General features: G+C 37.0%; 1 protein-coding gene across 1 annotated transcript; it reads left to right on the top strand.

Annotated features, from left to right (window-relative positions):
• Positions 1 to 10857: 10857 nt before the first annotated feature.
• Positions 10858 to 11608, top strand: LOC128730105 (uncharacterized; the record flags this gene model as incomplete). Its single annotated transcript, XM_053823142.1, is given in 1 exon segment — positions 10858 to 11608. A coding segment is annotated over 1 exon segment (751 nt), but the record flags the coding sequence as incomplete, so codon positions are not given.
• Positions 11609 to 13554: the final 1946 nt, after the last annotated feature.

Raw genomic sequence — 13554 nt, 5'->3', positions numbered from 1 at the left:
ATGTACTAAAAAAATTTTTTTTAGATCGAGGATGTACTAAAAAAATTTTTTTTAGATCGAGGATGTACTAAATAAATTTTTTTAGATCGAGGATGTACTAAAAAAAATTTTTTAGATCGAGGATGTACTAAAAAAAATTTTTTCATATCAAGGATGTACTAAAAAAATTTTTTTTAGATCGAGGATGTACTAAAAAAATTTTTTTAGATCGAGGATGTACTAAAAAAATTTTTTTTAGATCGAGGATGTACTAAAAAAATTTTTTTTGATCGAGGATGTATTAAAAAAATTTTTTTAGATCGAGGATGTACTAAAAAAATTTTTTGAGATCGAGGATGTACTAAAAAAATTTTTTTCATATCAAGAATGTACTAAAAAAATTTTTTTTAGATCGAGGATGTACTAAAAAAATTTTTTTTAGATCGAGGATGTACTAAAAAAAATTTTTTTAGATCGAGGATGTACTAAAAAATTTTTTTTAGATCGAGGATGTACTAAAAAAATTTTTTTAGATCGAGGATGTACTAAAAAAATTTTTTTAGATCGAGTATGTACTAAAAAAATTTTTTTTAGATCGAGGATGTACTAAAAAAATTTTTTTTAGATCGAGGATGTACTAAAAAAATTTTTTTCAGATCAAGGATGTACTAAAAAAATTTTTTTTAGATCGAGGATGTACTAAAAAAATTTTTTTAGATCGAGGATGTATTAAAAAAAATTTTTTCATATCAAGGATGTACTAAAAAAATTTTTTCAGATCGAGGATGTACTAAAAAAATTTTTTTAGATCGAGGATGTACTAAAAATTTATTTTAGATCGAGGATGTACTAAAAAAATTTTTTTAGATCGAGGATATACTAAAAAAATTTTTTTCATATCAAGGATGTACTAAAAAAATTTTTTTAGATCGAGGATGCACTAAAAAAATTTTTTTAGATCGAGGATGTACTAAAAATTTATTTTAGATCGAGGATGTACTAAAAAAATTTTTTTAGATCGAGGATATACTAAAAAAATTTTTTTCATATCAAGGATGTACCAAAAAAATTTTTTTCATATCAAGGATGTACTAAAAAAATTTTTTTTGATCGAGGATGTGCTAAAAAAATTTTTTTTGATCGAGGATGTACTAAAAAAATTTTTTTTAGATCGAGGATGTACTAAAAAAAATGTTTTCATATCAAGGATGTACTAAAAAAATTTTTTTCATATCAAGGATGTACTAAAAAAATTTTTTTTAGATCGAGGATGTACTAAATAAATTTTTTTAAATCGAGGATGTACTAAAAAAATTTTTTTTAAATCGAGGATGTACTAAAAAAATTTTTTTAGATCGAGGATGTACTAAAAAAATTTTTTTTAAATCGAGGATGTACTACAAAAATTTTTTTAGATCGAGGATGTACTAAAAAAATTTTTTTTAGGTCGAGGTTGTACTAAAAAAATTTTTTTAGATCGAGGATGTACTAAAAAAATTTTTTTTAAATCGAGGATGTACTAAAAAAATTTTTTTAGATCGAGGATGTACTAAAAAAATTTTTTTTAGATCGAGGATGTACTAAAAAAATTTTTTTAAATCGAGGATGTACTAAAAAAATTTTTTTTAAATCGAGGATGTACTAAAAAAATTTTTTTAGATCGAGGATGTACTAAAAAAATTTTTTTTAAATCGAGGATGTACTAAAAAAATTTTTTTAGATCGAGGATGTACTAAAAAAATTTTTTTAGATCGAGGATGTACTAAAAAAAATTTTTTCATATAAAGGATGTACTAAAAAAATTTTTTTTAGATCGAGCATGTACTAAAAAAATTTTTTTTGATCTAGGATGTACTAAAAAATTTTTTTTAGATCGAGGATGTACTAAAAAAATTTTTTTAGATCGAGGATGTACTAAAAAATTTTTTTTAGATCGAGGATGTACTAAAAACATTTTTTTAGATCGAGGATGTACTAAAAAAATTTTTTTTTGATCGAGGATGTACTAAAAAAATTTTTTTTAGATCGAGGATGTACTAAAAAAATTTTTTTTGATCGAGGATGTACTAAAAAATTTTTTTTCATATCAAGGATGTACTAAAAAAATTTTTTTAGATCGAGGATATACTAAAAAAATTTTTTTAGATCGAGGATGTACTAAAAAAATTTTTTTCATATCAAGGATGTACTGAAAAATTTTTTTTTGATCGAGGCTGCACTAAAAAAATTTTTTTTAGATCGAGGATGTACTAAAAAAATTTTTTTAGATCGAGGATGTACTAAAAAAATTTTTTCATTTCAAGGATGTACTAAAAAAATTTTTTTAGATCGAGGATGTACTAAAAAAATTTTTTTTAAATCGAGGATGTACTAAAAAAATTTTTTTAGATCGAGGATGTACTAAAAAAATTTTTTTAGATCGAGGATGTACTAAAAAATTTTTTTTTAGATCGAGGATGTACTAAAAAAATTTTTTTAGATCGAGGATGTACTAAAAAAAATTTTTTTAGATCGAGGATGTACTAAAAAAATATGCAAATTGTACAAATGTGGACGGAGAATGATGCCCTTTGCTGTGTTTAGTTTTACTACCCTTGTGAGAAGGATCTGCTCCCGGTTTGAATCTCGACGATACGTGCGAGAGACCATTGGTGTGGTTGGTAAAGATTCATCGAGAAGGATTACCAATCTACCATACTATACCTGGCGTCGTTGGCTGGCTGGTAACGCATGGTGTCTCTCTGCATTTCCTGCAAGTATTCCGTCGCCCAGAATGGCTCCAGAAGCTCCGTAGCCCAGCATAGTCCGGAACAGGAACTGAGGTGCATTGAGGAACCGAATGAGAACGTGGGCTGGCGTAAGAGCGACCAAATCGTTTTGGGTCGTCCGACATGGGCAACAGCGGACGTGAATTCATGGCAGCCTCCACTTGATGAAGGATGACAGTCTCGAGCTGCTCGAGATGGCGGTAAAGATGCCTCCCACAATCCGCCGAAGTTTTTAAGGGAGCCTTAGGAGAAGCGAAATGCCAGGTGAAGCCTTTGCCCGAGCACAGTTTGTGCCAATGGCTTTCTTTTGTTGTTCATCGTTGCAATGCCGCTAGAAATCCGGCTGTGGTGAGATCGCCAACGAGTTCCAGATGAACTGGCTTTCGTTGCAAAACACACACCAAAAATGCACAAGTAACTTTTCATTGCAGACCGCACGGCGATGATGCACTGGTTTTGAGGTTAAAATGGACCAGCGTAGTCCACTCACTACTCAAGTAACCCTTTTTTTTGCTTTAACGTTAGCGATGTTCGCGATTCGAGCGCTTGTTTAACTCTTCTGATGATACATGGAGAGTTTTCCTACACGTCCTTTGTCACTACAATCACACGGGGTTTTGTATTTCTTCGACTGAGAGAGAGAGAAAAGAGGTTCAAGCGCATGATGCCGATCATTCTGGCTCATTGCAAAAAAGAAACTCATGCGTCCCATTCACAGTTCAAAACACGAGCGAGAGACCCCGCGGCACAAGATTTTATAGCATGCCGTTTTTTTGTGTGTGTGTTAGCACCGCCGTTGTAAGCTAAATGCCAACATTCCTTACATTGACCACGGAAGCGTTTTGTGAACATTTGCTCGATTATGCAGCAGCAGCAATACAATATGGCTACCGATCGTCTCACGATATGCCGGACCTTCGAGCGAAAAACGTGCTCCACTCTCATGTGGCTTTTTTGGAAAACCACCTATAAAGCAAGTTATCGTCAGCATAAAGCGTCCGTCTTGAGTCAGCAGTCAGCAGTCACCTGTGAACATTATATTTTTGGACAGTGTTTCAATTATTCGAACTTTCTACGTGGTGACCTGCCACAGGACGATGTGTGCTTTTGTGATGTGGAATTTTTGGTTTCAAACATCCCGAGTGAAAAACCTAATAAAATCAGCGGAAATGTGATGCAAGCAGCTCGGAAAATAATTACTAAATCCACCGCCAAACGCAAAAAATGGGGAAGACGAATGCAAAAATTATAAAAAAAACGCGGTGATCCGCAAGTACAAATAACGAATCAGCTAGAATCTCATGCTGAGATGCGTGAAAGTCATGAACAGAAACTGCTAATCATTCGCCTACGTATGATTATGTACACTATGTACAAAAAAAAAATAGCACCCGCAAGGAAGCTTTAAAGGCGGCCCAAATCTATGGCAAACTTTGAATGTTTTTGTAAATGAACCGGAAGACGAACTTTATAAAGAGAATTTATTGAAGTGAAGTGATGAGTAAACGAATTTGAACTCCGGGGGTAATAAACAATACGGAAACAGTGAAAAAAGAAAAAACGAAAAAGAAGAACATTAAATCAAAAAACGAGCTCTCAGTGAAAAGGGTGACTCAGTGACCGGATGAGGGACGACAAATGCTATAAAGTACATTAACCCATACAATGACTAAATAGGGTGTAATAAAATAAGTAAAAAGAAAGGTTAATGATTAGTCAAACGTTAGAAGATTTTAGAAGCAGCTGTCGAGGAATTGTTGAAATTGCAAGCTAAGTGAAAAAAAAAATCCAATAAACAAGAACATTCAAAACAGAAAACCTTATCAAGCTAAATATCAGCATGCAAGCGAACCTTTTATCGTGAAGTTGAATCCTTTTTTCGTTGAACACGAATCCAATATTCCTATTCAAAAAGTGGGATTTTTCATTAACTCTTCACCGGAAGCAGTTTTCGAATTGAAATTAAGTGAAAATAAGCAGAATATTGTAACCATGGGCGCCTGTTCAATCAATCAAGCCGCTCCTCAAGCACCTTTTGATGTTAAAACAGCGACAGCACTTAGACAAAATTATGATGGGTTCTAACCTGACGGGTTAGCAGATTGAGTGGTAAAGCCCGTTCCGCCGTACCACCTAATGAAGAAGCATTTCAGGACATCAGCAATGCCGTAAAATTAGCATGCAAAAGTGTGGAAAATCCAGACTGAATCTTGTGCAAAACTTAGAGCCATCAAAAATAAAAGGGGGAACCTGGAAACACTTTCGCAGAAATTAGCTAATTTGTACGTGGACAAATTAATACCAGTTGACGTAGCAAATCAAATGGCTACTCCAGCTGGAGTTAATGCACCGATTAACGGTGTATCCCGTGCGGAAGTTTAAAATTATACTAAAGGCCGGAGAATTCCAATCCGTCAAAAAGGCAATTAAAAAATTCCCGCCCATCCATTCGACGATTGCATTTTACCTGAGCCTTAAAAAACCAGCACCAGCACCAGAACACCAGAGAATAAAGTCCATCGTTTTGGCTCTCGTTTGAAAAAGATGATTTTCTACCTAACTACCTACATTCACCGGTTTTTGAGCTGATTTTGGGTGATTTTTCACCCGCCTGTGGCTGCACGAAGCGAACGAAAGTGGGCTAGAGTTTCTCGGGCTTTGCACCTTCGCACCCTTGTGCGTGTGCATGTGTGCGGCTGCCAGCAGCGATTTTGGGTTTGTGTGCGCGTTTCTCCAAATTCTAAGTCCGGCCGATGCGTCGGCGAAGAGAACTTAGCAAATTTGTGGATTAAAGCAAACGGCGAAGAGTACGGGTAAGTTAAAGCGAAAACTCAAACTGCCAGTGTGCAAGTGCTGTTGTTGGAGAAAGGTCCGCATCATAGCACAGGAAGCGGTACCGTTGAGGTAGGTTAAAAATCATCCCAATTGGAGTTTGATCTGTTTTCTAATACTTTCATTATCTTATTTCATGTTTGCTGCTGCTTGACGAGGGAACTACTATGCAGGACAGGATGTTTGCTCCTGTTTGACGAGAAAATTATGTCGCAGCATTTCGCACCACTGGAAATACTGCTGATAAACCGTGAACTATCGTGCAATTGGACGATACAGGCAAGCAGTGTTACTGGACAATGAAGGCGTTTATTCCCCGTACACGCAGCTGAAAGACGCCACCGCAAACAAAGCATAATGAAATATGAAAAAACGCAATAAAATGTACTGTATTCCCTCTTGTAGGTTCTTTCGTCTGCGCGTTTGTTCTGAAAGAGAGCGCAGCCGTAAGCGCGAGCGTAATTGCGCTCGAAACTTGCGCTCGCGGCTTGCGTTCTCCCTACCTTGAAAGAAACTGAGCTGCAGAAATGAGAAATGGAATCGAAGCCAAGCACGCACGCAGCGTTTCCAGGCCGCGGTTTCATTTTTGACGACAAAACCGCAAATTTGAAGCCTTTTGAGAGCCTCGGTCGTGAGTTTCTTTTGAGTGATTCTTGGCAGTAGGGCAGGGTCGGTGTTCGGGCGACATCCGTTCGGTTTTCCTGGTTTGTTCAGTTTGTTCTCATATTTTCATCGGTCTCTTCCCATTCTCAAAAGAGAGAGAGCGCGAACCGTGGAGAGCAAAAAACGCCATTGTCGCGTAGTGGCACTGTTTTCCTGCATCGTCCAGCTGCCTGTAGCTCACGTCTATTCAGCGGGTATTTCCAGCGGTGCGAAATGCGGCGTAACATAATTTACTCGTCAAACAGCAGCAGACATGAAGCAAGAGAATGAAATTATTATTAAAAAAAACCAAGTTAAGAACTCCAACTGCGATGATTTTTAAGCACCTACCCTCAACGGTAATGCTTGCAAATCGCTACCTTCCGCTAGGAAACTGCCCTGGGATACTCTGGCAGGTGACGGTTTTTTTTCTCTTGAACTTCGCCGGCCTGCAACATAATTAGCTTGCGCTGGCGCACACATTCAAAGCAACAGGGAAAAATGACGGTTCAAACCAGAGCATTCGAGCGTCATTCGTTCGCTCGGTGCAGCCGACCACCACAACCACGCTGCTGATAGCCAAAAACCGCACACACACACACACACACACACACAGGTAAAGAAAATCACGTGAAGAAAGGTAGTAAAAGATAGCGAGATGATCCGAGCTTCGGGGGTCATTTTGGCTCGCATTTGTCGGCAGGGAAAACCCGCGGTGCTGGGAACACATGCGAAACGAACTGCGTGCAGGAATGAATGCACGAGTGAAACCCCCGCAAGGACATCCAGCAGTAGCAGGAGCAAAGGACCGATCCCTCACACTGGCACACACACACACACTCAAAGTGCTCTCTCTCTCTCTCTCTCTCTCCGTTCGTTCGTTTTTGCGGATCCCCTGGGTAGGATCCTGGCGCGGTTTTTGGGGACATTTTGGCAGGTTTATCCTTTCGATTCTCTTTCGCAAATTGAGAGACTTCTCTCTCTCTCTCTCTCTCGCTCTCGCAAGGACACGCGAGAAGTGCAGTTTCTTCTTCATCGCGAATGGAAAAAGCCTCCCTCTCTATTAGCGCCTGCTGGGTGTTTGCTTTTGCGTTCGGCACCAGCACGAACCTTTCTCGTTTGCTTTCTTTTACCGTTCTGCTCCCGATGTAAGTCGATGCCTCGCATGCACCCAAAACTGGCACGGAACTACAAAAAAAAAACATAGCGCAAATAACGCACGCGACCTAGAGTCAGTTCTGCAAACGAAACAGAACGAAAGCGACCGAGATGTAATAGAAAAAAAATGTTCCGTTGACCCGCAAATCGAGCTGCGTGCTTTTTTTTTTTGCGGAGTGACACGAGATCGAGACCCAGCCAAGTGGACCACTTTTTTCGGGGGGGGGGGGGGGGGGGGTACGTTCAAGTGGCAAATTAACTGCCCCCTTTGAGCAGCATGAATTATCGATGCCTGCCAGGATGCATTGTGCAGTTTAGCAGAGAATTCTCCGCGGTAATCCGTCGTTAAAAGAATCGTGCATAGAAATGTTTCCCGTTGAGCTTCCCAACGAGCTAATTCTGTGGTAGATACCTACCGTTTTTTTGTGAGTTTTGGTTGAACAACCAAAGCCCGAATGGTTGAGAATATCCAGAATTCTCGCGCAAACGAATGGCTGAACAACCTTCTTTGTGAGCCGAACATCGGTGTACTTTCGATTGCTAGGATGGTTTCGTTGGCCTAAAACCCTAAGTACCTTCATCGCTGTACCTGGACACCTCGCTCGGTGAAAGGTCCTTCCTTCCGATGGCCGTACGTTCCTATGGCTTTGGGCAACTGGGCCTTCTTCCACTGGCCTGGTGTAGCTGTAGTTCGCCCCAAATGGACCCGAACGCTAGCGGTAAAGGAAGATGATGATGACGACGACGACCTTATAGCGGTTCCAAAAGCTGGCGAATCATTGGGCAATGGAACAATGGAAGTGGCAAGACGAACGGTAAATTGTACGGAGCCAAACAACAAGACGATTAGATGAGTGAATTGCAGCTAATTTTCCGCAAAAGGAGAAGAACTCACTTACCCGCTTTTTAGAGTTGCACAAATTGGGATTGTAAGTGTCAAACTCATGGAGCTGACAATTTTGCTTGAGCGAGGTATTTTGTTTTTGATGTTTTGACAGCTCCTGACGGAAGGAAAGATTTAAATTCGTCTAAAACTCGGGGTAATTTAGCAGATTAGAGATCTATTTTTGGCGGGTAAAAATGAAAAAAAAAACAGTAAGTAATTGAATGTTGTGTGTAAATAATAGGAAAGAGTTTACGGGAGAAAAGAGCTTTTCCATCGAATGGAACATCATTTCTCCTCCGGTCACCATTACGTATCTTTCACTACAGAGTCAGCGAAGTGTCAAACCGTTATCGAGCCTACCGAAAATAAATAAACAAAACGTACGTCTGCCGCTGGATTTTTCACCGACCGACAGCTGAGCCGGGTGACTTTTGCATCCGTCTGCGGTCATCTGTGCCCCTGTCGACCAGCCACGGGGGCTTTTTCGGTACCGCAGAATGTGTTTAGGGGCACCCGAGCGAACATAACTCCACCCCCGTTTCCGTGCACGTCGTTGCCTGGCGATCATTAGCCAGGGGAGGTTTCGGTTTTTGCCGTACTTTGCTTTCGTACGAATGTTGTGTTTTTGAATGTTAAGTGTGTTTTTTTTATTTAATGTGTTTTCATTTTCACACTGTTCATGTTTTCGTGTGTTTGTTCGAATACAAATGTGCCGCCGCACACGCTTTGTGTGAACTAAAAAAAAGGTTTTTTTGATCGAGGATGTACTAAACAAATTTTTTTTAGATCGAGGATGTACTAAAAAAATTTTTTTCTAGATCGAGGATGTACTAAAAAAATTTTTTTTAGATCGAGGATGTACTAAAAAAATTTTTTTTGATCGAGGATGTACTAAAAAACTTTTTTTCATATCAAGGATGTACTAAAAAATTTTTTTTTATATCGAGGATGTACTAAAAAATTTTTTTTGATCGAGGATGTACTAAAAAAATTTTTTTAGATCGAGGATGTAATACAAAAATTTTTTTAGATCGAGGATGTACTAAAAAAATTTTTTCACATCAAGGATGTACTAAAAAATTTTTTTAAGATCAAGGATGTACTAAAAAAATTTTTTTCTAGATCGAGGATGTACTAAAAAAATTTTTTTTAGATCGAGGATGTACTAAAAAAATTTTTTTTGATCGAGGATGTACTAAAAAAATTTTTTTAGATCGAGGATGTACTAAAAAAATTTTTTTAGATCGAGGATGTACTAAAAAAATTTTTTCATATCAAGGATATACTAAAAAAAATTTTTTTTAGAGCGAGGATGTACTAAAAAAATTTTTTTTGATCGAGGATGTACTAAAAAAATTTTTTTCATATCAAGGATGTACTAAAAAATTTTTTTTAGATCGAGGATGTACTAAAAAAATGTTTTTAGATCGAGGATGTACTAAAAAAATTTTTTTCATATCAAGGATGTACTAAAAAAATTTTTTTTAGATCGAGGATGTACTAAAAAAATTTTTTTTAGATCGAGGATGTACTAAAAAAATTTTTTTTGATCGAGGATGTACTAAAAAATTTTTTTAGATCGAGGATGTACTAAAAAAATTTTTTTCATATCAAGGATGTACTAAAAAATTTTTTTTAGATCGAGGATGTACTAAAAAAATTTTTTTAGATCGAGGATGTACTAAAAAAATTTTTTCATATCAAGGATATACTAAAAAAAATTTTTTTTAGAGCGAGGATGTACTAAAAAAATTTTTTTTGATCGAGGATGTACTAAAAAAAATTTTTTCATATCAAGGATGTACTAAAAAATTTTTTTTAGATCGAGGATGTACTAAAAAAATTTTTTCATATCAAGGATATACTAAAAAAAATTTTTTTTAGAGCGAGGATGTACTAAAAAAATTTTTTTTGATCGAGGATGTACTAAAAAAATTTTTTTCATATCAAGGATGTACTAAAAAATTTTTTTTAGATCGAGGATGTACTAAAAAAATGTTTTTAGATCGAGGATGTACTAAAAAAATTTTTTTCATATCAAGGATGTACTAAAAAAATTTTTTTTAGATCGAGGATGTACTAAAAAAATTTTTTTTAGATCGAGGATGTACTAAAAAAATTTTTTTTGATCGAGGATGTACTAAAAAATTTTTTTAGATCGAGGATGTACTAAAAAAATTTTTTTCATATCAAGGATGTACTAAAAAAATTTTTTTTAGATCGAGGATGTACTAAAAAAATTTTTTTAGATCGAGGATGTACTAAAAAAATTGTTTTAGATCGAGGATGTACTAAACAAATTTATTTTAGATCGAAGATGTACTAAAAAATTTTTTTTAGATCGAGGATGTACTAAAAAAATTTTTTTGATCAAGGACGATCCATAAATTTTTTTTTGTTCACGTTACGTTACGTTATCAGGCGCTACAACCGCTTCGCGGTCTTGGCCTGCTCCAGGAGAAACCGGAACCGCTCGCGGTCGAGCGCCGTCGCCTGCCAATCGTTGATCCGCGGGCCTTTTAGGCGGACGCATCCACGCCATCACTCCATCTCAGTTTGGGCCTACCACGCCTCCTCTGTCCATGTGGGCAGCCTAAAAACAACAATAACAAATAGGAATAAGAAAATTCATGTACCTAAACAATTTTACCTATCCCTAAACTCCCAACTCTTCATCATACCAAACGGCAACAAGTATATCTATGATTTAAAAGAATTGCAAGAAGATAAAGGCGAATGTGTCCCAGCCCTTCTACGAGGACAGCAAGTACCATGTGATTTTGTAGCGAACCCAACAAAATTCGAAATTATCCATCTAGACATGATGCACATTCTTATCAACTCAGCCGTTGAATTTACAATAAAAACCACGTGCGGTCTAAAGAAGAGAAATCTGACAGGTTCGTTTCTCCTGTCATACAAATCTTGTGAAATATTCCTGAATGAGGAAGAGATTTCAAATAACAAAACAGAACTACATGGATCACCGCTGAATCTCCCTATCTATGGCTGAAACGTTACATCAGTAAACAACGTGCTAAACCCCAATCTCGAACATCTTTATTCAATACATGTGGAACTTAGGAAAGAGATGCATCAAATTCGATTAGAATCGAAGAGCTTCACTTGGAACGGTTGGTCTAAAACCAGTTTAGCAAGTACACCGATAATGCTATTGATTGTTATTTGTGTATGCCTAAACATCAGAAAGCAAAACAGAACAGTCATAAACATCCGAGGACAGCCTACTTCTAAAACTACATCAGATCAACCCCAACAAGAAATCCAGACCGATACCATTAAACCGCCGGCGATGATGGCAGTTTTTCGGACGGAGCCTTAAAATTTAAGGAGGGGCGAGTTAGCATCGTATCGTCACGTACCCTCTGTTTTTTTTACAATATCTACAACAATGGAAAGGCCGGAGACGAATAAGCAACCGCTTACCTGCTAAAGCGACATCATTAAAAACTAATCACCTGTACCCTGGCACCCGAATGAACATATGCATCCACCAAAACCCGTTCTGGAATTCCCCCCGGGAATCCGAATAAAACATGTGCACCCGCCAAAACTTCAGACCACCATAAATCAACCAACAAAACAACATGTCAGCCTCAGCCATTCATCCCATTTTAGCATAGAAAAAGACAAAAAAAGGTAAAAATAAAGACATTCCTCAGATTTAGCTCAAAATTCTACAACGCGTTACTCTGTCCGAGGAATCCGAAACCTTTCCAAAAACCCTTACACCAAGTGGAAGTGTTAACTCGCGTTCAGTAGCTTGTGGTGTGCTGAACCACGTGTCGTGAACTTCCGAAGGGGTTTAGAAGGAGTCCGTTTGCCGGCCAATGGCTGAAATTTTGAACGACACCAAGCGTTCGTTACGACCCGGAACGGACGGACGAGCTGTTCGCCGGTGAGGGTCATCGGATTTACAAACTGCGCAAACTGGCCACCATTGAGCAACACCGAGCGGTCATGACGGTGCGCACGTTGGGGAAAAGCCGGTCATATGTCCAATTTTTTACACATATGGTAGGGTATTTTTGAACATGGTGATGAATAAAGAAATAGTTGACTAAGAAAAAGCCAAAATTACAGGGTTCTTCTGGACATTGAGCGTTCTTGTTTCGTGGGATGTTTTGCTCTGTTTCTCTACAATATCATATGCAAATTGCATGCAGTTCGAAAGATTAAAAAAGTTTTCATTGTTTGTAAAGTTATTTAAATAAATTTATCTTATAATAAAAAGAAAAAAAAATATTGTTTTTTGAAAATAAAAAGAGGAAAAAAAACATATTTTTCAACTTTGGTAATGAATCAAAAAAAAAGTATCAAAAAGTAACATCGCCAAATGTTCAGTAACGTTAGTTTAATATTTAAAACAAAACTTTTAAAGTCAGTTTTCCAGCTGCGCATACTTGCGCACTCGTTTGTAAAATCAAATCTTGTAGGTAAACCTTTTTTTTAACATCTGGAGCCGCATGGTTAACTGACGCTAGATATGTTAGCTTATAAACATCACCGGCTCAATAATACTCACCTCCCTTGTGAAAACTGTGCTGTCGATAGTACAGGTAGCTGGTAAGTTTTTATGCTAGCATAATATGTGAAAAGCCCCCTCCCCCGTAAGGCAAATAAAAGCCACCTCAATAACAGTGGTTACTCCCCATTGAAGGTTTATTAAAAGCATAATTTTATTGAATAATATATATGGGATTCCCACGTAACGTAATGGCATGTAGGATGACATTAAGCTGAACCCATAGCTTATATGATTAGTTCTACTAGTTCACATTTAAGTTCATTCCAAACATAAAACGTATACAGACAACATGGCTTATTTCATCATTAAAGATGTTTTAAAGCAAATCAAGCTTTCAAATTCAGTTAAAAGAAAACACGGAAATTATTTGCAATTATATTCTGCAAGTGGTTAAAACAAGAAATTTGCTAGTAAAGTCTGTTCGACAGCGAATAAAATTGCTCTTAGTGAATGGAAAACAATTGTACGATGGATCCAATCGACACCGAATGCGATTGGAAAAATATAATCAAAAGTGGCTAAATTCAAATTTTTTATATTGTATGTCAAAGCGAAAGCACACACACACAGAAGGAGAATGATAGCAGAGTTGGAAGAGCTCTCGTAAATCTTTCGAAATTATTGGCAAACGACAAAGACGGCGCAGAATCGGCGTGATTTGGGTGAAAAATATATAATTTTGGAAGAAGTGCTAGAATTTGCAAGCAAAATAGCTCGTAAAGCAAATAAGTTCGAATCGA

The sequence above is a fragment of the Anopheles nili genome, unplaced genomic scaffold, assembly GCF_943737925.1.
Source record: "Anopheles nili unplaced genomic scaffold, idAnoNiliSN_F5_01 U_low_cov_15, whole genome shotgun sequence".
In the NCBI taxonomy this organism is placed as follows: domain Eukaryota; kingdom Metazoa; phylum Arthropoda; class Insecta; order Diptera; family Culicidae; genus Anopheles; species Anopheles nili.
The sequence above is the reverse complement of the archived record's forward strand: the minus strand, read 5'-3'. Positions and strand labels throughout refer to the sequence as shown.